Source organism: Dendroctonus ponderosae, unplaced genomic scaffold (assembly GCF_020466585.1).
Source record: "Dendroctonus ponderosae isolate FM_Combo_2020 unplaced genomic scaffold, Dpon_F_20191213v2 Dpon_F_20191213_2, whole genome shotgun sequence".
In the NCBI taxonomy this organism is placed as follows: Eukaryota; Metazoa; Arthropoda; class Insecta; order Coleoptera; family Curculionidae; genus Dendroctonus; species Dendroctonus ponderosae.
The window spans coordinates 3077494-3098912 of record NW_026018165.1 but is presented as its reverse complement, the minus strand read 5'-3'; the positions used below and the strand labels follow the sequence as shown (position 1 = coordinate 3098912).

Here is a 21419-nt window from a genome sequence, read left to right as displayed (position 1 = left end):
GACGAACTGGAAAGTTGAAAAAACGACCAAATAATCTGAAATCCCTCAAAATGCCTCAAATAAAAACGATTTTTGTTGTCCTTAACCCTAAATGATGTTACTATTACTGTTACCTATTATGGACTAAACACCCTATAGATGCACATTGAGAAGCTTCTTCAGTCGGAAGTCGAAAAACAAGTTCAAGAACGCATTTTTTAAAATTCGTTTTTTGATCCAAAACGTTATAAAGTCGCTTTTTAATAGCGATTTACCAATCTTTTAAAAAATCATCTCTAAATTTCCCAACAGCGACATCATTTTTATGGAAAGAAACCGCGTAATTAAACTAGGTCCATAATATACATTCTAAAAGCGAAATAATGGAAAATTTAGTAATAAATAAAATGAAATTTAAGTAAATAATAAAATTAATTGATTTCGCGAAAATATTAACTCTTGAAAATTCAGTTTCAACTTTGCCATTAAGCAATATTCTAAAGTAGTTCACACTTTTGTTAGCTCTAAACTTTGGTTACCTCTAAACATTGCCTATAAACAGCAAAATTTGGGAAAGCTTTCAAGTTGAAAAATTACGGTTCTATAGAATTTTAATGAAAATCCCAATGCATAATTTGGAATCCGTCTGTATAAGCATACCCAAGAGTTTCTCAAGTCGAAAACGGTCGATTATTGCTTATTTATATTCGCCTCCCCAGTTAAAGCATGAAACGTATAATACTCTAAATTATGTCCTCACTTTACACAGTAAGGAAAATGAACGTCGAGTTCAAAATCTGAATGCAAATAATACTGTTTTCTTACTCGATGCCATAAATCATGGAATTATTAATTAATCGATGACATTTCCGAATATATCCCCACAAAATCTGTTAACCAAAATATTCTAGATTAATTCAATTAGCATAAACTGATATTCACGGTGAATGTCTCTTGTGCTTAAAACATACGTGATTTTAACGATCATATATGCATAACACTGCAAACGCATTTGACGAAAATCAGATTATTCTGTTACTTCCAATACCAAGCAGAGGAATATTCAGTTAGTAATCCGGTCGTGATTGAGACAAATGATCAAACTAGATGTAAATGACTATGGATATTTAATAGTTGTTCGGTTCCCTAATGGATATGTATGTCGACAATATTTGAATCAAGTATTTTGAAATGAAAATAGATGCCGTGACACCCATCAATCAGCCAGCAAATCGACTGCATATTCTAATAACATTTATAACTAATTCTTTATAATCAATGTAAATATCAGGAGTAAGTAAATAAAATGGACGATATGTGCGAGTGAATTGTGCCACTAAAAATAAATTTCTATTGCACTAGACCTTTAGGAAATAATATAGCAAGAGATAACGCTTCGAATATAAATAAACAAAATCAATTCTGCTATGTAATATATTCGGAATTCAATTGAAAAATTATGCAATCTGCTGTTGGCCTGTTAGCATTTAAGCTCAGGTAGTTTGTCGACTTTAAAAGCTAATTACCCTCGAACCGAACATAAATGAAACGAGATAGCAAGTATAAATTTGCAAGCGTTAAACGAATAGCAAACACTCGCAAAATAAAACGCAGTTTAATGTTCTATTCATAAATAAAACTCGCTTGTAAAGCGCGACAATTTTTCGTTACATTGGGCTCGAAGAGCCCTCGCTATCAAAAAGGACTTTAAAGCTAATATAATATCAGGCAGGGTTGTAATTTTGCTGGGAGAATTAGAGACACACACAACTAAATGGAAATAGTGAAAGTAAACTAAATGCAATTGATGACGAAAAACTGACACATGACGAAAAAGTGCAGGTATGCAAATGTGCAAATTCGGCAAGCAGTTTTAAATGTTCTTTGCTCATAAAATATATTCGCTCGAAACAACTAAACGGTAATTAAATTATAGTAAGAAAATACAGCCGAAACGACTTCTTAAAAAAACACTTATTTCATTTTAAATAAATGTTAAACTCGAAAATAGTGCGAGTTTAAATTTAAGGTTGGAAAACTGTCGCATACACTTCCAAAGTGCTATAGATACATGGAAAAATCCTTATTTGATTTGCTAAACAATTACCTTAAATTAATTCAGTTAATTGTTTATTATACATTACGCTTGATTAGCGATTGCCAGAAAACAACTACCAATTTTCAGTTCTTTTTTACGATTTTTCCGAATTAGTTGCAGATTCTGATCCGGTCCTGTATATGATTATAAGGTAATCACAGAGCAGAGGAATAATTTCGGATAAACATATTACGAAGCGATACCGTAAACGATAAACATGGGGTTGGACGTTTCGAACGATTTTTGCCTCATACATTTTTATTTCCAGCGCCTGGAGATAATGAAATAGGAAACGAAATTACGGATAAACATGTTTAACATATTTATTGGAAATGGGGATTGGGACTTTTTATTCGATTTGGGGCGCTTCACTGATTTATCTTCATTAATCCTCGTCTGAATTAATCTGTTAAGTAGCATTACTGATTTTTGGAAAATTTTATTTGATTAACGTGAAACAGAACGGTTATACATTGTGTTTACGCAAAGCAAATATGTGCACAATGCTGGTCATAGAAGATAAAACTAGAAATTTATGTCATTGCAACCAATAAGCATTGATTAACAAAACGTTTTTCCATAGAATTTATTTATGAAAAACTAGGCCCACTTTAGTGGATTTTATAACTAACGTAAACTGTATTATAAATGCTGATAAATTCGCAGAAAATATCAAAGGAATATTCTAAGACGATTTTTAATACCATATTTATTTTATCTTTACTCATTTAACTACAAGGTCATAGTAATATACATATATTATTAAATCAGTGCTCGCCATACAACGGAAAGTGTGGAATTTGTTCTCCAATATAACTCCAAGTACGCTTCTAAGATTAATTTGTGAGATTCCATTTCAACATTCAATTCATACCCACAAGCAAGTCAGGGTTTTGTCAAATCCGAAGCCTCTTTTAAATCACGGATGTTTGTTTGCTCATTGCGTCTGCTTTTAATCGTTTATGCATTATTTGATACTTCACGAAATTCTTTCAGATCCAAACCGGCGTGAAATTTGCCAAGTGATGTTATGTTATCTAAAGTAACATTCTTCTCATAAAAGTATCCCGACTCAATGCTCGTTCCTGGAAATCTCATCAGAGACTTTCTGGTAAACCCCATTTCGACGTTTAGCTGGATTAGGAAAGTGGCAACGTTCTTATCTAAATAGTGTTATGGTTTGACCCGAGCAAGTTGAGACGGGAGTCAAGTAACTTTGGTTCCAATTAGGTCCATTATTGCAACATTGATAGTACGATATAACAACAAGATTTAGGATAGGTATATTTTTTTATTTTCACTGTGAAATCAGATAATTTTTCAGCAGTTTAAGATTTGTTTGGAAATACATACAAGAACGTACGTACGATTAACAATAAGATTTAGGATAGGTATATTTTTTTATTTTCACTGTGAAATCAGATAATTTTTCAGCAGTTTAAGATTTGTTTGGAAATACATACAAGAACGTTTTATAAAAATAGAGAACAGTGTTGTCTTAATTTAAGTTCAAGACATAAAGCGGCCGTATGCGAAAAAGTAATAATAGCATTATATTTATAAAAATCAGTGGTAAAATCTAATGTGATGTATCTGAAGGCGAAAACTAACTAATATTGTTATGCAAAACACTTACCATTTTCTGAGTACATTACTCTAAAGGTATCAGAATGTAGGTGGCCAAAAAACTGGCCGACTATTATTGAGTGGTACTTTCTGACAATTTTTAAGTATCGTTTGTTGTGGTAGCTTTTGTACATTATGGTATGGGCAGGACTAGATTGGCCTCTGTGTCTTTCATCTGAGCCTGGAGGAACATGACCAACAAGATATACCTGGAAAAAAAGATGGCTTATTTATTATGTCTGCATGAGTCTGTTTACATCCGTATAAATTGCTTATAAAATTAAACAAATCATTCGATTAAAAAAAACTGCAACAACTCATATTTTGACACTGTAATTTTTTTTCTTCAAATTAAGGCTGTTTGATGTGGCAAACATCTCATTTGTTACATGACGAATGTACCCGACTATCACCTAATATTTGAAACATATATTGGGTTTATCAATTGTTAACACTTCACTTGGCAATCATATATTGCAGTTTCGTATTATTCAAATTATGTCGACTTTGATATAAACATAGCCAGTCGTTAATTTTACATTTGTAGCAATGTGGAATATAATAACGAGCCTTTGATGCTGCGTTTAATAATATTCAAAATTAGTTTAAAATTAAATCCGATATTAATTATAATGTCCCACAATGATAAAGAGTTAAATTGTACATTTCCGGAAATTGGCATACACGAATCAACATACCCGAATTATGTGGCCGCTCAGCTTGATTAAAAATAAGTTTTCGCATAATACGCAAACAAAAAGTTACTAACTAAACGTAGTGTTGATGTTATGTACTATGAGAAGCAAGCTGCAGCAAACATCAGCTCATTAATTTAGTTTAAGCTGTTTGGTTTAAATAAGACAATATTCTAGCATTATAACTAATTCACTTTAAAATACGTACAAGCTGGAGATAATTTGCTGTTTGTTTTGGCTAGCAGCTTAGTTTGTTATGTTTGTTAGTGTTCGCTTTGTTTGGAATTATTTTTCTTTTATTCAATTTTAATGCCAATTAATATTTAAATGCGATAAAGTGCTGACAGCAGTATTAGTGGTAGATTGAATAAATAATAAAGTGCAAAATACATCTTTAACTGATTTTCTTGCTAATGCCGAAATCTGTGCTATAAATATTACTCTCACCAGTTATGGATGACAAAATTATGGGCTTGGAAGCTTATTTTGTTTTTATTTTTTCATGCTTAGTCGGAAACGAACAAATTTTATAAATTTGTAATTTTTAGAAAATACAAGTTGAGTTTTATTAATAGTAGATGTGCAGTGTTTATGAGAAAGCAATTTCAAATTAGCTCCAGTGAGACATTTTTTGATGCATGCTTTGATGTGAAGGATCAAGGGATTTGAATATAGTGAAACAATTGAGGCAAAATATATAATGCGGTTTTAATAAAATTCGTAAAATGTGTAATGTTCGAATTTTCGAAAACTGAACATTTTGTAGATGTTATGTTTCAGAAAACTGCTATTAAAGGATCATAAGTATTTTATATCAATCGAACCATTTAAAATATAAATTACGTTTTTGTGTGCAAACTGCGCTTATTTCATCATTCAAGATTCACTTGGTTTTTAATTCTCTATCCGGTACTAGGAAAGCGAGCTCTGTAGCTCAAATAGTTCTTTAGATATACATACCAAGTCAAAGTTTTGCGTCATTGTTGTTGATACATTTTTTATATAATTTTTGTTTCAATTTCTAACACTCTCTCCGTCAGTTTAGATTTTTCGACAAAATGGTAAATAAAAATAGCGTCATATGGTTTGGGTTCTATCTACTGTTGAAATGAAAAAATCAATATAACAATTATTTTGTATAGGTAATATATTATTTGCATTGTCGTGCCAAGTGTTATTTTTTAAGTTATGAGTGAAGTCAGGACGCCATTAATAGTTAAACATTTAATAAATAAGTAAACATAATTTATAACCCAGTGGGAATAATTTTACTTAAATAAAATTAAGTTCCTGATGAAGTTGTTCCGGATAGCAATCCGATATCTCATTACTTTATTTCCTAATGTTCTAGTAATGATTTTCCAATAAATATAATTAATTACTCGACCCGGTAGAAACTGAAAAAATAGACGATTAGCTTGTACCTGTCTCTTCAAATGGTAAGGAATATTGGTGTAATTACAAAATTCCATTTATAACAAAACCTGACTAATTTCTCCAGGCGGCTGCTAATGCCCAATTAGAGCTAGAAGGTAAATGACACTTCCCTCCAATGCTTAATAATTAATACCTAAATTTACTGCTTAACTTTTATTCAACAGCTTATAAACTTATAAATACGCTCGGAATCAAGCGAGTTTTTTCCAAGTTTTTAAATAACATTTCAGTTGTTCATATATTTATAGAATTGTGACAAAATAGCATGTTTATTTTTCAAAATTTTTCAATGATACTCTGACTTGCACATGCCAATTGACTTTTGGGAACTTAAAAATCTCGTTTACATACAAACTTAATACACATTTAACTCGCAAGCAAAGAAAATATTACAAAACTCAACATACATGCAATATAAATTGCTATTTTGGATACACAAGCGGAAAATCTATCGGTCATTAAAACATGGATATAATTTGTTTGGTGATCATATTATTGTGGTTGACAAATTTGGATGCCATTAATTTTCTGGTACAAACATACAATTAGCATTCCGGGAGTAATTTGTGTTTAGCAGTAGTTGAAACCAAAGGTGTGCTATGAAATTCGAATTGGATGTTCTGGCCCAGATAGTTTCAAAAAGTAATTTAAAAAAAACCATTTAGGTCATTGCTTCGGTTTAAATAAACAAGAAACGAATGCTAGTTAATAAAGAAAAAATCAGGTACAAAAATGAACATTTTATCCTACCTGATACTAAATTGTCCATATAATTAAAAAAAGTACAACAATTCTTAATTTTTGCTATGATTTATTGAATCTTTTCTTTAGTATTATAAAAATATGGCGAAAAAATGTTTATTTTTTTCAATTCATAATGTAAGCAATTGTAACTAATAAATTTAAGTCATCATCAGCCCCATTACAATCAACAAACATGTCATAAGTAATGTTATGTGGTGGGATTTATGAAGCTTGCATGAGTTCACTTTGGGGTGCTCGAAAGCAATCCTTTCAAATGCTTGGTAGTTTTTTGGGCTGATAATGAATACTCCAATCTCCATGATAAAGCGAAATATGTACAATTTGATGGGGTCGCGGCTAAAGGTAATGCGCTATTGAAAGTAGCAAAAAAGTTGAAATTACATGTCAATTTTACAAACACAGTAGCTAGCAATGAGTGAGGCAATTGTAGAGTTTAAGCATGGTTTATAATCAGCTCATAGTATTAGCAGTTTCAGTTTCTATTGTCCCAAACTCACGCGAAACCGAACTGGAATTTTTGCTAAACTTTGTAAGAAAAATATTTCCAATTTCAAGTTACGTTGCTAATAAATGGTGTGTTTTGAAAGCATTTAATTTCGCATTATCAAATTAATATTTAATACATATTTCCTTTGTCCTAAAACTGCTATATGTAAATGTGCAAAGGTATAATTCTATAAATTTGTACTTATTTTCCATTAGCTTCAATTTAAATTGTTGGCTGTTCCAGTAGTTCAAAAGACAACAAAACATTTTAAAGTAATTATTCAACTAGGACTATGCCCCTAATGTAAATATAATCACCTGAACCTTATGAATAATTCCTCAAAATATGGTATTCGAACTGTGTTAACAAATTAGTCAAGCAAACTTTGCTGTTTGCTCTATCCGGAGCGAAATGTTAAATTACCCTTCTTCCGGTACATTATTTGTACCATTTAATACATATTAAATCAGTTCGAAAAAAAACAAATATAAAGTGGAACATTCGTGTTATCGAACTTTTCGTTTCGGCTTTCTGACCGCAACGGCCGATATTAAAAGGAAAATGAAAACGGAAGCTCCAACACAATTTCCAATTTTCAGATCTCAGTGGGAAACTACTGCCTGAGGAGTGAGCGTGAGCTGCCTTGTTGACATCAAGAGGTATGTAGAGGGTGGTTTAAAAATTTGTAAAAAATTTAATCATATCAATTAAATTAATGGGAAAAAAATCAATATGAAAAAGTTACAAAATCATGCTCCTATAGAGATTTGGCCAATGAGATATAACCACTGGTTGGTCTTGAGAAAATGTTTAAAGTCTTCTATTTGAAAAGGCGAATATTGAAGATAAATAAATGGATGTGAATTGGATAAATTTAAACCAAAAAAGCGCAGTTATATACTTTTAAACTAAATTTATGAGATTTCGTAGCTTAAGTAGCTCGGATGATTGCGAAATATCTTTAATATATTTCACAATGAAAAGCATTCGTAAGCACTTTTTTCAAATCTAAAATCGTTTTGAAAAATTCTGATTAAGCTTGCAGGATTCAGCGATAAAACGTAGATTTCGATTTTTCATTTGACATAAGAAAAGCGACAAGAAAGAAACATAAAAAAAAAACATAAAAGATGTTCTGATACAATAAGGAACAAAACGTACCTGAAAGTGATAAACTGCCTTGTTTTGCATTGTAGTAAATGTAGGTCAGACTTTAGAATTAGCCTGCCAGCAAATTAATATTCCGCATTTCAATTTGTCTCAAATGAGAAATACCGTTGCCATTATTATAATTAATAATTTAACTACAAAAATGTGGCTAACATTGTGCCAGGTAATCACGTCCCATTTTCGTATCATGAGCCAACAAATAATAAATTTGTATGTTCGGCATGTTTCTGGTTGGAATGCCGATCACAGAATGTTTTTCTTGGAAAATTACCATTGTTATTAAGTACAATAATCTCTAAGTTGAACCATCTGCAGAAACGTTTAATTTTACATAATTTCATCTATTACATTCCTCACTTAAGATCCAAATCATCTCAATGCAGAATATTAGCACCCCAGGTTATTATCCTTGCCGAATCTTAGCGTCTACGTCACTTAGCATGATATTGCATGCAATTAATGAAATGAGAAAACTTAGCTCTTTTCATAGCATCTTTTTCAGCTCTAGCAGTCATTATTCTTGAAGTTCTCGAGTCATTGAACTTTGGAAATAACCGACATTACCGGCTCTAATACTCTATTTGTTAATCTGCATACCGTATTTTACGTATTTTTTGGAGGTTTTATCGAAATGGTTCAGTTTTTGAAATCAAAACGTTAATAGTCTTTGAATTTTTTAAATTTGTACACGCAGAGGATTGAAAAGCACTCAAAGTTAAATTAAATTCTAGGTCCAACATTCGGTGAGTAAAAATTAAGTTGCCTCATTTTAATTAGCACCTGTTTAGTGGTATTTTTTAAGCTCAAGACCAATTTATGCGCACTTAAGGAAACGGAAAAAGAAAAAGGTTTAAGCGGTCGAAAAGTAATTGCAATTTAATTCGCCAAAGTTTATTTTACAGATGAAAAATTCCGGCGGATTTGTATTTCATGCTCTCTTTTAATAAAATGGACATATTAATTAATATTCCTCTTATAAATTATAGAGGCTGTCCGTACGCCCTAAATTATTCCGAATGATTATTGATTAACTTTCGTAATCGAACTTTAATATTTGTATTCTCCAATTCGATGGGAATATTGATAAATATTTCGAGATTTCCTATAGGAAAAGTTCAATCATTTAATTGAGTATGTGTGTGCTATCAGTCAATCAATTAAATTAAATGCTAAAGCTATGTTACAATGTGGCAATATTTTATTAGGGGTGAGAGTGGGTGAGCCATTACTTCTCGTTATACCTGAATTTTCTTTAATATGGAAATATTCAGAATTATGGGGTCACATGTTTAGAAGAACACTGGAAATTCCTTCTATGGTTGCACTAAACAATTCCTAGAAATCTGATCCGTTAGTTTTGAATCACTCAGTATATAGTGTTTGTCTTCCCTAATCCTTTTTGAGGAACATGAATACATCTAGGCCAATTTTTTGATTGATTTAATAAATGCAGCTCAAACAGTCAATTAACGTATTTTATTATTTTTATTAATATCACCGTGTTAACTAGTTAGCAATAATTATTGCTTGATTCCATTTTGAAGTTGTATTTAATCTTTCTGCTTCATTTCCATTGCGAATAATCTAATTTTGTTGAAATATTTGTTTAAAATTGCGCCGCCAAACTAATTGCGTTACCGCAAAATTAAATAAAGCCCTGAACCGCGAATATTTTCGTCGATATTCAGAACACGGGTTTCAACACGTATATTAAATATTGCTGGTTAGTCTCTAATTAAATTATAGGTGCTTCCTCTAAAATTGAATAAATTAGAGCTATTTAATTTTGCTAATTTAATTTGGGTTATTTGTTTTGAGAGAAATGCAAAATTCCAATGAAGGTAAATTTATAAATTGCAGTTGCGCCTGAGTGATATTTGTCTGGAATCAACGGAGTTTGACGAAACAGAATAGGAGAGGATTTTTTAAAGAATTTTAAATGGTTATAATTCTTTCATAAATTTTGAATGTATTTGTCATTGGAAAACACGTTAATAACACGGTCGTCGCCTGGAACCTCATTCAACATATTTACCAGTTTTTGAGAAACATCCTGACCTAACATATTTAGTTGATTTAAATGATATCATTACAAATAGTTTGATAAATTCAATATTCTGGATTGTTCTAAATGCATCTGTAAGAAAATAAGTTACAGTATAGAGCTGTAGCATTTACCAACAATGCTAAAAATTAGCTTCAATTTCGTCGCTGTATATTTACAAATATAATTTTGCGGGTAATTTGCAATTTATTTTGCATTTTCCTTCATCGCTCGCGTCGGCAACAAAATTAGATTATTTAGACGTCGTAGAAAGTCTCTTTTGGAATATGAATTTCGGAATATTCTGGATTCCAATTCTATTTAATTGTTCTTCGAACTGCGCCTTCAACGAATTTTATAATGCAAACTTCGGAATGGAGTAAAATTACTTGCGGTTTGAAATAAAATTCCACACTAGTAAAGCAATGTATTATTAGAAAGGCACTAAACTATTTGAAACCGCAAATACAGGGTGGCCATTTAATGAATCCATTACCAATTAATAAAGGTTTTTTAAATGGTAACCATAGTTGGTTGTGGGCCTTTTAAAATCCTTATTTTTTCTCAATTTAACGAACGACATAACTGTTTGCGTGTTTTTCTTCTTTTGTTGGAGTAAAACTTCAAAAGAAGATAAAAAATGTGTAGTGGGCTATGGAAACAAGAACTATATTATCACACAAAGCACAAGACAATAGTGAAATAATTAACAGACACAATCATGTTTACTGGGCTTATGAAAATCATCATCTAAATGAAAATAGGCGAGATCAACGTTTTTTTTTGTGAACGTCTGGTGAGGCATTTTAACTGATAAAATTGTTGGTCCATTCTTGTATAATCACAATTTAAATATGGAAAGATATTTACACTTTTTACCAAATGAAAGTTTTCCGTTAGCATCGTATGGAAAATTCACATATTTTCAACATGATAGTGCACCTTCACACAAGTCACGAGTTGAATGTGAAAATGTCAAAAAATGCCTGAACGTAAACGGAAGTCAATTTGAACTTTTAATTTGAACGATTCATTATTGTTTTGTGCTTTGTGCGAGAATGTTGTTCTTGTTTCCATAGCCTACTACACATATCGATCTTCTTTTGAAGTTTTACGGCAACAAAAGGAGAAAAACATACAAACAATTATATCGTTAAATTCAGGAGAAAATAAGAATTTTTAAAGGCCCACAGCCAACTATGATTGCCATTTAAAAAACCATACGTTTATTTTTTATCTCGTAAATCAATTTGACCATGATAACGAGTGCTAGTTTATTGGATTCAACGCAAAAAGTTGTACTAAGGGCAGTTTTAACTTTATTTCTAAGTTAAGCAGTTTACGTAATAAGTGATAATTCAAAAAGTGTTGATTTCTTGTCTTTTCAGGATATTTCAGGAACTAAGTCGGGTACCTAAATTTTGAAAACGGTGATGAATAGGCAATCGAATTCTGCCCAATTTTGTCTATTTAACGGATTATCTATCTTTAAAAATGTGGAAGTTACCCATACAAAGTTTCAGAAAATGACCACCCTGCATAGCTGCCGTTTACAAATGAAGGAACAATTTTGCGTGTGTAGTTACGCATATGTAGTTTTCTGCACGTTTTTATTTAGATGCTAAAAATTAATTAAAACACTTACAGCTCTTGCACTAAAATTCCATTTTCTTTAAAGCGTTATATTTTTTATCTGTAAGGTTAATCCTATCATTTCCGAATTTAGTCCCTTGCAGGTTCTTTGACTTGAGACGAATAAATTGGAGGTTACTATAATGTTAGTAAGTTATATGCTGGAGAACTATTAGTTTCTGTCCATAACTTTACAGCCATTTTATGAAATACATGTGGTCATTTAGTTGACAATAAAGGTGCTATTAATATAAAAATAAAACGGCATATCAATTAACTATATTTATTTGAAGTGGAAACAGATGGAAGCGAGTTACGAAAGTCAATTTTAATGTACTAAACATTTATCCAGTTTATGCTAAAATTAGTTTTTGAATCTCAAAGCTATTTATAGAATAAATATTTCAATGAAATATGCAGTAAATGCATTAAACGAATTCATTCAGGTATTATCATATTTAGAGCTAATAACTTACTCATGCAACCGTTTGAAAATCTAATATGTAAAACTATCCTATATTTTATCCGCACATTTTACAAAGCAATATTTGCTTATTCAAGCAGCTAAAAACTGTTTACTTTGGTTTATTACTTTATAAATCCAATTAAAGTGGTAAGTAACTTTGAGTGACTGTAAATGTCCTTGTGGAAAGAGATATTTATAATTAATCAATTTTACTTCCTGCATATTTATTTTTGTTTATTTCATTCTCAGTTTGATAGCTGATGCATTATTCAATTTGTGAATTTCATAAATAATATTCCGTCAAAGCCGATTATTGAATTAATTCATAAGACCATTATAATAAAAGCTCAACATTAATTATACATGATTGGACATGGAATACATATCTAAAACAATAGTCAGCATTTCTATTTATCCAATTATTTAATTACGAATTTGGATCTTTAATGATTAATTTTGTCCATTTCGTGATGACAGCCCCTATTAAAAAATCACTTGCTAATATTCTTTTGACATCCAAATAATTAATTTCATTCAGTCTGTTCAACTAATACTACAAACTTCCATGTTTTGAAAAGTTGAACGATTTCTGGGAATTTAAAATTTAATGTAATAACATGATTATATCATTCGGCATGTTATAAATTTGTGCATCCAAACTTTAGATTAATTTAATTGAATTAACGTGACTGGTTACACGGCCTGCAGCCAAAACTCGGTATTTAAATGTAATTAATAGCAAATATTTAATTATCTATTTGAGGCAATACATACTTTTTCTGTATAATCCCGCAATAGCAAATTGATATTTTGGGGCTGTATTTAAATATGGCTATATCTGATTATCCTAAATTTTCTCTCATTTGTTATAGTGTCATTTCTTTTTCGACTCAAATCCGTTAAATTTTACCACTTAAATTCAATCCGGTAATAGGATAGAGGACACTACATCTTGTATCGTTTTTATGTATGTCACAAAATTTAAAAAGAATAAATTTTCATATATTTTCTTGCTAAGTTATGCTTAAATTTTTCGGAAATTTCATATACATTTTAAGGTAAATAAGGTATAATAAAAATATCAGGTTAACCATCTCAAAAATTGAAAAAAAAATCAGTTGGAAAGGCAGGTAATGCTGCATTATTATGAGAAATGACTCGTCAAATATCAAGTTGACCATCTTGAAAATTGAAAAAAAATTATTTGCAAAGGCAGCTAATGTTGCATTACTATTAGAAATGACTCAGCAAACGTTTTAATCGAATTTATTTAATGTGTAGTTGAAATACGGATGCCAAGCAGAAAAAGTTACCGACAAGCAAAAAGTAACTGAATCGATGAAGAAAATTATTTTTTTGCGCTCAATTAGAAGCCTTTCTCTTATCACAATTGAATCACTGTCCAGTTTCTAAATTGAATCGTTCATTGAGTGCTGAAAAGTTTTAGTTGCGTAAGACCGCTACGCCGAACGAATTTTATTAAGTTACAACTGCCAATTTCGTTGATACATCGTGTCAAGGTTGAACGAGATTTCTTAATTCTGATCACGATTTTCAGAGCAGATTCCAATAGAAATAAATAAACTTGTTTCTCTTCAAAAGTTTCCGGTACATAGGCATGATAAATTATTTTGCCAATTCGCATCGCATGCATTTAAAGTTGACACTTTTAATATGAATCACCAGATTTATATATTTTTATGCATTTCCAATAAGAAATTTTACGTCTTTTGTGAAAATTGGCGCTTGATCATATATGGCCAAAGGCGAAGTGTTGTTTTTTTACTATTTCGAAAAAACTTGGAAGAATCGCAGGCTTCAACGATCAGGCATTTTCAATAACAATGCAATTATTTAAACCACTAATATATTACTAATTAACTTTAAGCATTTAACTCATCGTTTACATTTATTTATACATGACTGAAAGTTTACCAATGAATCATTTACGAATCACTATGAATCAGAAACAATTTCTAGATGCGAATTTTCGTATTTTGTTTTTTTTGCCTTGATTTGCCTATTTTTTAAAACACGAGTATAACGGCAACTTTGACTCACTAATAATATTTGAAATATTTAATGAATTACGTTTAGTGGATTAAAGCTTACCGTTTCCTCATTTCTTTTGAATTTTTCCAAGACTTTTTCCAGCCATTCCCATTGCTTTCTTGAATTTTCATCGTCGTCGTCATGCTTCATCAAATTGGTGTTCAATACTACGATTTGCAGCTTTTGCGTTTTCCTCTCTATGATATAGTAGCCACCTGAAAAAGAAAACAATTTGTTTTAATAGGCTTCACATAAGAAATTAATTTGCGAAAATGCGCTGGAATAGTTACATCGGCGTATTTTAAGCCAAGTACGTTTTCAGTTTCTGCAATGAAAAATATTATTCCCTTCTATTGAACCTTCAACAACTGCCGTAAACTAGTTTCACGCTGTGGCAATTTCGAGCTAAAACTAGCTGGAAAACTTGGTTACTTAGTTCATCCGTCGATCTAATCCATTAGCAAAGGACCCCAAAAGAATTGCGTCCCCAGAAAATTACATTACTGGCTTTTATTCACATATTGCCTTATCCAAGACTATTTTTCTAACATCACTGACTTCGTTCGCAACTAAATTTCATTCATCGAATTTACTTGAAAATACGTTCAAATTGTCTCTTAATGAATTAGGTCTTGATAAACTGTAGAAACTTCCATAATTTTTTTGAAGTCGGTTTGGTTTGAAAAATGTGTACAGATAATGTTTATAACGTTTACTTCTTGGCACTTTTATTTTGACTTTTATGCCACATTCAGAAAGCACGAAAATTTTCAATCAATTCATATCCATAAGTCTGAACATCAATCGACATATTGACTGAATTATTGCTTTTTGAATTCTCTCTTCACAATAAAACCAGCAATTGAAGCGCTGAAAAAAGCGTCCCGACAAATTTCCGTATATTTTCCGGCTTACACGTAATTCACACCGCAAAATCGAACCACTATCCACCATAAATTCTAGTTTTTAATTCCAAAATGCTCACTGAGCCACAATCTTCCAGAGCGGTTAAATTTATCACAAAAATGTATGATTAATATGACTTTGGTTGCACTATTGGCAGCTTGCGATAAATCCCTGTACGCTGAAGGCTACTTCTACGTCATGTGTACCAGGAAGCCTTTAAAGTGTCGATTTAGAGTAAATATTGACAATTTATTTTTTTAAACCCAAACTAACTCAAATTGAATAATATTTCAAATACCTATTACTTCGGGTTTTTTGTTATGTCTTGTCAAATATGAATGTGAACTCATGGAAAACACGACACTTGCATGCTAATGCAACGTGGAAATTCGTTGCTTCAAACTAGTTTACGGATAACACAGAAACTAGGAAATTTCGTAATAATGCAGAAAATGTTCATGTTTATTTAAGCATTGGACGCACTAATCATTGATCAAATTAGGATGAAACCGTTGTTAGCAAGTCGAATAGACAATATTTGAATTATAATCAACTGTGGTAATTCTGGATAAACTGACATATTTTTGAAACATTGCAAATCTTACCCATTTCAAATGTTCTCATGGCGTCGGTAGGCAGCCACTGACTCCACATTTTGCCCAATTCCTTTCTGGCAGATGGATCATCATGTCCTAATGCCGGAAATACAAATTGAGACGAAAATGTTGTTCTGAGCAAATCCGTTACTTTTTGCGTCATTTCCATTTGTCGCCCCTCTTTTAGGTGGTGCATTGCTTGATGTGATAATGCATCCCTGTAAGCAACCAAATTTTTAATGAAAGCTCACATACATAATCATCCAGATTAACTTATACTATGCCAGGCAATTAATTTCATTAACTCCTAATGATTGCATAATTTTAGCTACTTTTTATGTGGTGCCTGGTTTGGATTTGGAAAATTGCTTTAATTATACCCTGTAATTAACTGCACAAAGAATGTGGAGGAGAATGACATGCCATAAAATAAATGAGATAATTGTCTAAACTTCAACAATAACAGAAATAATAATGCTCCGATTACTTGAGTACTATCTAATACTTCAGATTTAGTTATGCAAAATTTTACATTTTGCCACTGCCAAATCTAGAATTTTTCTACTGTACTGACATTCTACCAATTACCGAATTTGTGCATTTTTTCCAGTACCTCTTAAGAAGGATTGTTATTTTCATTTCTTGCGAATGTTGGATTTATGTTTTTCAGATTTGACCGATTGAATTATCATCTTTTTTTTAACGCATTTAGGGTATTGAAGTTTATGCGTGTTTTTCGCCGTAGCTTTGCAATATGGAATATCTTTCCTATTAGATTTCGACAAATGTTTATTTTTTTCATCCTGCATGTAGATTTTTACCAGAATTATCGTCGCTTGGGGTATTCAGCCTTCTTCGATTATTTTGATCAATTTATAGATGCTGCCACATTATAGATTTCTGGCCATTAGTAAATAACATAAATGCTGCGGAGAACTCCGGAGAGTTGAGAAATGCGGAGAGTTTTGCCAATTTTCCATTCAAATCTTGATTAGTTCTTTGCAAAATCCTTTCGTGTTTAGTTAGAGCTTGTAGACTTTGGGTTTGCCTGACTTTCTTTTTGCAATTTGTATTAAGAATTAACATAAAACATTTTCTGTATAAATTTCAACTAATATGTTTCTAAATATGCAGTTCTGTATCATATTACTATATGTCGCACTTTTCAAATTGATTTCGAGGTAATGAGAACGACTTAAAAATATATTATTCAGTTCACCACCAAACTATTAAACTTCAGACGTGTGTGTATGAAGTCTGACATTTATGACCTGAAATATGCCTGATCAATTATTTATAGCTTAGAGTGGCTGGAGATGTATATCTAATAGCAATGTCAGATTGAGTTTTGAGCGAAATGTAGTTAAGAAGGAAATAGGTATTCGTACATACTACGTTCTGTGCTATTTATACTACGTTCATTTGAAGTGAAGTCGAATACTACCATTTACAAGAAAATATTGATTTGCGGTTTATCTAGTAATAATATGAATATCAAGTCATCTTGTTAACAGAAATTATCTAATTTTCAATAGAAACTTCCACTATGGCAAGAATAGACCTGATGAAGGAAATTCAAGTGTATTACTTCAATAATAGAGCAAATAATTTTTGAACAACCAGAATTGATGCCTATCTGGTATATTTAGCGTGAAAAATAAATGTGCGTCATATTCAGATAAATTATGTAAGGTTTCATTTGGTAGTTATTAAGGCCAACTGTATATTGAAACATGGAAAACTAAGCCTCTTTTCATTGCACAAAATATATTTACACTTTCATATGCAGGCTGATTGACGGTGTATGGCGTATTAGACGTTTAAGGAGAACGCTGTGCCCGATCTATCTGCAAATTTCTATAGCGAAGTCATCGGATATGCGCTATCGGCTTAAAATATTTTCAGCAATGCAAGATTGCCGCTTATACCGAAAAGTAAATTCAACTTTGATATTTTAAATGAGGCACCCTGTATATTATTGCACGGTAAGATTGACTATATAGATCTGATTATTTTTGCATAACGCTTCCTATATCTATCTAAAGCGATTTTCGAAATATTAAATAAAATCATTATTTTTAATCAAAACGTAGCCTTATTGCTACGAAATTATAGTTATTGGAATGCCTAGTTCACTGCTTTCGGTATTAAAAATGTGTTATTGTGTAACCTAACCTTACACAATTTATTATTAATAATTTTACGTTGGCGTATTTGTATTATTTACCTTTCCAATTTGATTTTGGTTGCTGTTTGATCATTTACTGCTTAATTGTTATAATGACGGAAATTCTAGAAGCCGCAGTCATAGGAGGAGCAAAAAAAAGCTTAAATATTAAATTGTTGATAATACTTATATTTATAAACAGGGATGGTTGTCAGACTGTGGAAGTGCATACTATTCACGGCTTAGTGGAGACACGAGGAACAGATACGATAAACAAATTGAAGTTTTAGACCCTTATTTGATCCCCCCTTAGTCATTACGGCTTGCTATTTATAAGTTCCCCAACATCACGACGTATTTGGTGAATTGCTTAATTTAAAGCCGTAGTTTTTGCAATGGATTACAGCTCAAGGCTTATAAAGATTTGCAAGTTTACAAGGATGCTGAGTCGGGCACTGTTCAAGAGATATCAGCTACACCCGTTAGGGATGAAACATTTATTTTTAACATAATTCTCATTTATATCCATAACTTGAACTTTTGCTTGCAAGATGTACATTATTGAATTGCAAAAATCTAAATTCTGCAAAACACGACTTGAATATTCTTCAGTGAGGTACATCAGTTTGAATTGACTCACTAATGCAGCAGCCTCCGTAAATCTGCTTTGCTCAAATTCCTTCAATAAATTCTGAAACATTATCAAATTCTTGAGTACTATGCTGAAACAACTTCAGCTCGTACCTAAAAACAGCAGCTTAAAAACATTATGCCTTTTAATGTAATAACAACCAACCTCTGGCTTCATTCTGGCTCTTTTTAAAATCCTTTTTTCACTTTTTGTACAAATACTTTCCTGTTATGAAATGTCCTAAGCAAATATGATCATTTCGCATATAGATTTCACTTAGAGGCACGCGTTTTAAAGCCTTAACACAAGCATTTCGACGTTCACTAAACAAAGCATTCAAATGATCTGTCTCTTCTATGTCTCGCTAAAATCGAAAAAAATAAACCGTATCGCGTTCTGCAAGCATTGAGCATTTAACGACACTGCAAAAATGTGGGATTTTGAACCAATTTTATAAGTTATACAATATTTAATACGTAGTTAAACGTAATGTTTACATATGCAAACAAGTAGTCAATTCGAAATAACCTGCAAGCGGACATCAGAAATGTCAACTGCCAGTTTAAGGTTGAAAATAAAACGTGCAGTATCGGGGCACAAATACTGCAGAACAGAACTTTAATTTTGAAGTACGTATTTTTTAGACTGATTTGCGCATGCGCATGTGTCAAAATAGCGCAGACCATATTACTCCATGAACTTATTGGTCGACCAATAACTCTCTAATAACTACCAAATGAAACCCTACATACTTTATCTGAATATGACACACATTTATTTTTTACGCTACATATACCAGATAGGCATCAATTCTGGTTGTTCAAAAATTATTTGCTCTATTATTCAGGTTTTTTCATCCGGTCCATTCTTGCCATAGTGGAAGTTTCTATTGAAAATAAGATAATTTCTGTTAATTTTCTGTAATAATAGATCGTGCGTCGCGTTCTCCTTAAACGTCTAATACGCCATCGACCGTGAATCACCCTGTGTATTGCATGCAATGGTGGAACATTTAGATTTGCGATATTTCGTGGGTCTGTTGAATTCTACTGACTTATGAAAGTTGTAACGTTGTAACGATTTAATGCGATTTTATTATTTATGCATGTCATCTGATTTATATTAGTTTAAATTACAGGGTGACAATAGAAAAATGACCACTTGCAAAAACTCCATAGAATATTAAATTTTCAATAAAAACAAAACTTATCAACAAGGAACTGTTTTGACATCTATTTTGACTACATCTTCAGCCGGTTTCGAAGCGGCCTCCGCCTCCTTGCGCGTCTTGGAAGGAACACCAAACTCTGCCGACGACCTCTTCCGGCGATAGTCGATCCCATTCCGTAGCGACAACTTCAGCGGCTCAAAAGTTTTGTGGCGTGTAGCACAGAACCTGGCTACCAAAATAGACCACACACTGTGAGATCGGATTGAGATCTGGCGAGTAGGTCGGTCATTCTGCCGACAAGATGACATCTGGAAAATGAGTCCGGCACCAGTCCTGTGTCGCTTTCGTTTTGTGGGCCGGAGCGGAGTCCTGTTGAAAGGTCCAATCCACATCGTCAAAGAGCTGCTGAGCTCATGGAAGTACGAATACTTCGAGGATGTCACGGTGGTAGACGTCCTTGATGGTCTTGGCCCCCTGTTATACTAAAGCGAGGGAGGTCTTGGCACTGGCGCAAATTTCCGCCCAAAACCTTAACGGCCGCGGAATTTTGGCGATCTTCGACGATGGCCGATGTGCCAGGGGCCTCCGCGGACCAGCTCCTGTCGTTCTAGTGGTTGTTGGCCTGTCTCTATCTATGATTCAACGGTGAACAGCTTCTCATCCGTGAAGAAGATTTTGTCCCACTGAAGGGGAGCGTGGCGAGGAAGCAGTCGTTTGTATCTTTCAAGCCTTACGCGCTTATTGTAGTCGGTGAGGAGTTTAACTTTTTGGAGCTTGTAGGGCTTGAGATGGCTCTGGCTATTGTGCGGATTGAATCCCGATTAATACCAAGGTCACGTGAGATTTTTCTCATGAACACTCTGGGGTTTCGCCTGATACGTTCTCGGACGAGCTCCCGGTGCTTGACGGTTCTGACGGTGCGCTTTCTGTCACTTCCTGGACCGCAAATAGTATGGCCGAGCTTATGAAACCTCTTGAATCAAGAGGTTTCCAACCAACAAGAGTCTTGATGGTTCGTCGGACGCTTTTTCAATGCATGTACCGCCAAAATTGTTTCTCTTTGGTTTGACATCTTAATAAAGTAGCTTAAAAGTTTTGAATAAAAATGAAACAGATCATACAGGGTGATTCAAAATTGGCGTCATTCCTTTTAAGCGGTGATAGAGGCTTCTTTGGGGAGTACGAGAAAAATATTGAAAATTTTTTTTTTCTAAAATTTCTAGAAGATATTAACAGTTGAAGATCAAATTTCAACTGTGTTATTAAGCACTATTTTAAAATGGGTTCATGTATAATTGGTAGCATATTGGAATACTTTAAAAAAAATTACGGTCTTTGCTTCAAATTACGAAAATTTTTGATCTCAAAAAAGTTCTCTTCTACAATTTTTTGATGAAAAGGAACAGCGGCAATGATGTTTTTTGTCATTAACAGATAGTTACAGGTAGATCTTGTCAATCTTAACAATAATTTGTCAAACTGTGACTTACTTTGAAT

At 32.4% G+C, this 21419-nt stretch overlaps 1 protein-coding gene and 1 long non-coding RNA gene across 2 annotated transcripts in view; both read right to left on the bottom strand.

Annotated features, from left to right (window-relative positions):
* LOC109536950 (acid sphingomyelinase-like phosphodiesterase 3b) overlaps positions 1-21419 on the bottom strand; it is a 127817-nt gene that overhangs the window by 11053 nt on the left and 95345 nt on the right. The window contains exons 4-6 of the mRNA XM_019903436.2: positions 15963-16171; positions 14512-14666; positions 3714-3912 (exon numbers count right to left, since the gene is read on the bottom strand). Of these exons, the coding sequence (XP_019758995.1) occupies positions 3714-3912; positions 14512-14666; positions 15963-16171 (563 nt within the window). The remainder of the gene's footprint in view (positions 1-3713; positions 3913-14511; positions 14667-15962; positions 16172-21419) is intronic.
* On the bottom strand, positions 18603-19283 carry LOC125503488. The gene is made up of 2 exons (XR_007280908.1): positions 18917-19283; positions 18603-18864 (listed from the first exon to the last, which is right to left on the bottom strand). It is a non-coding gene; the product is annotated as an uncharacterized LOC125503488 (long non-coding RNA).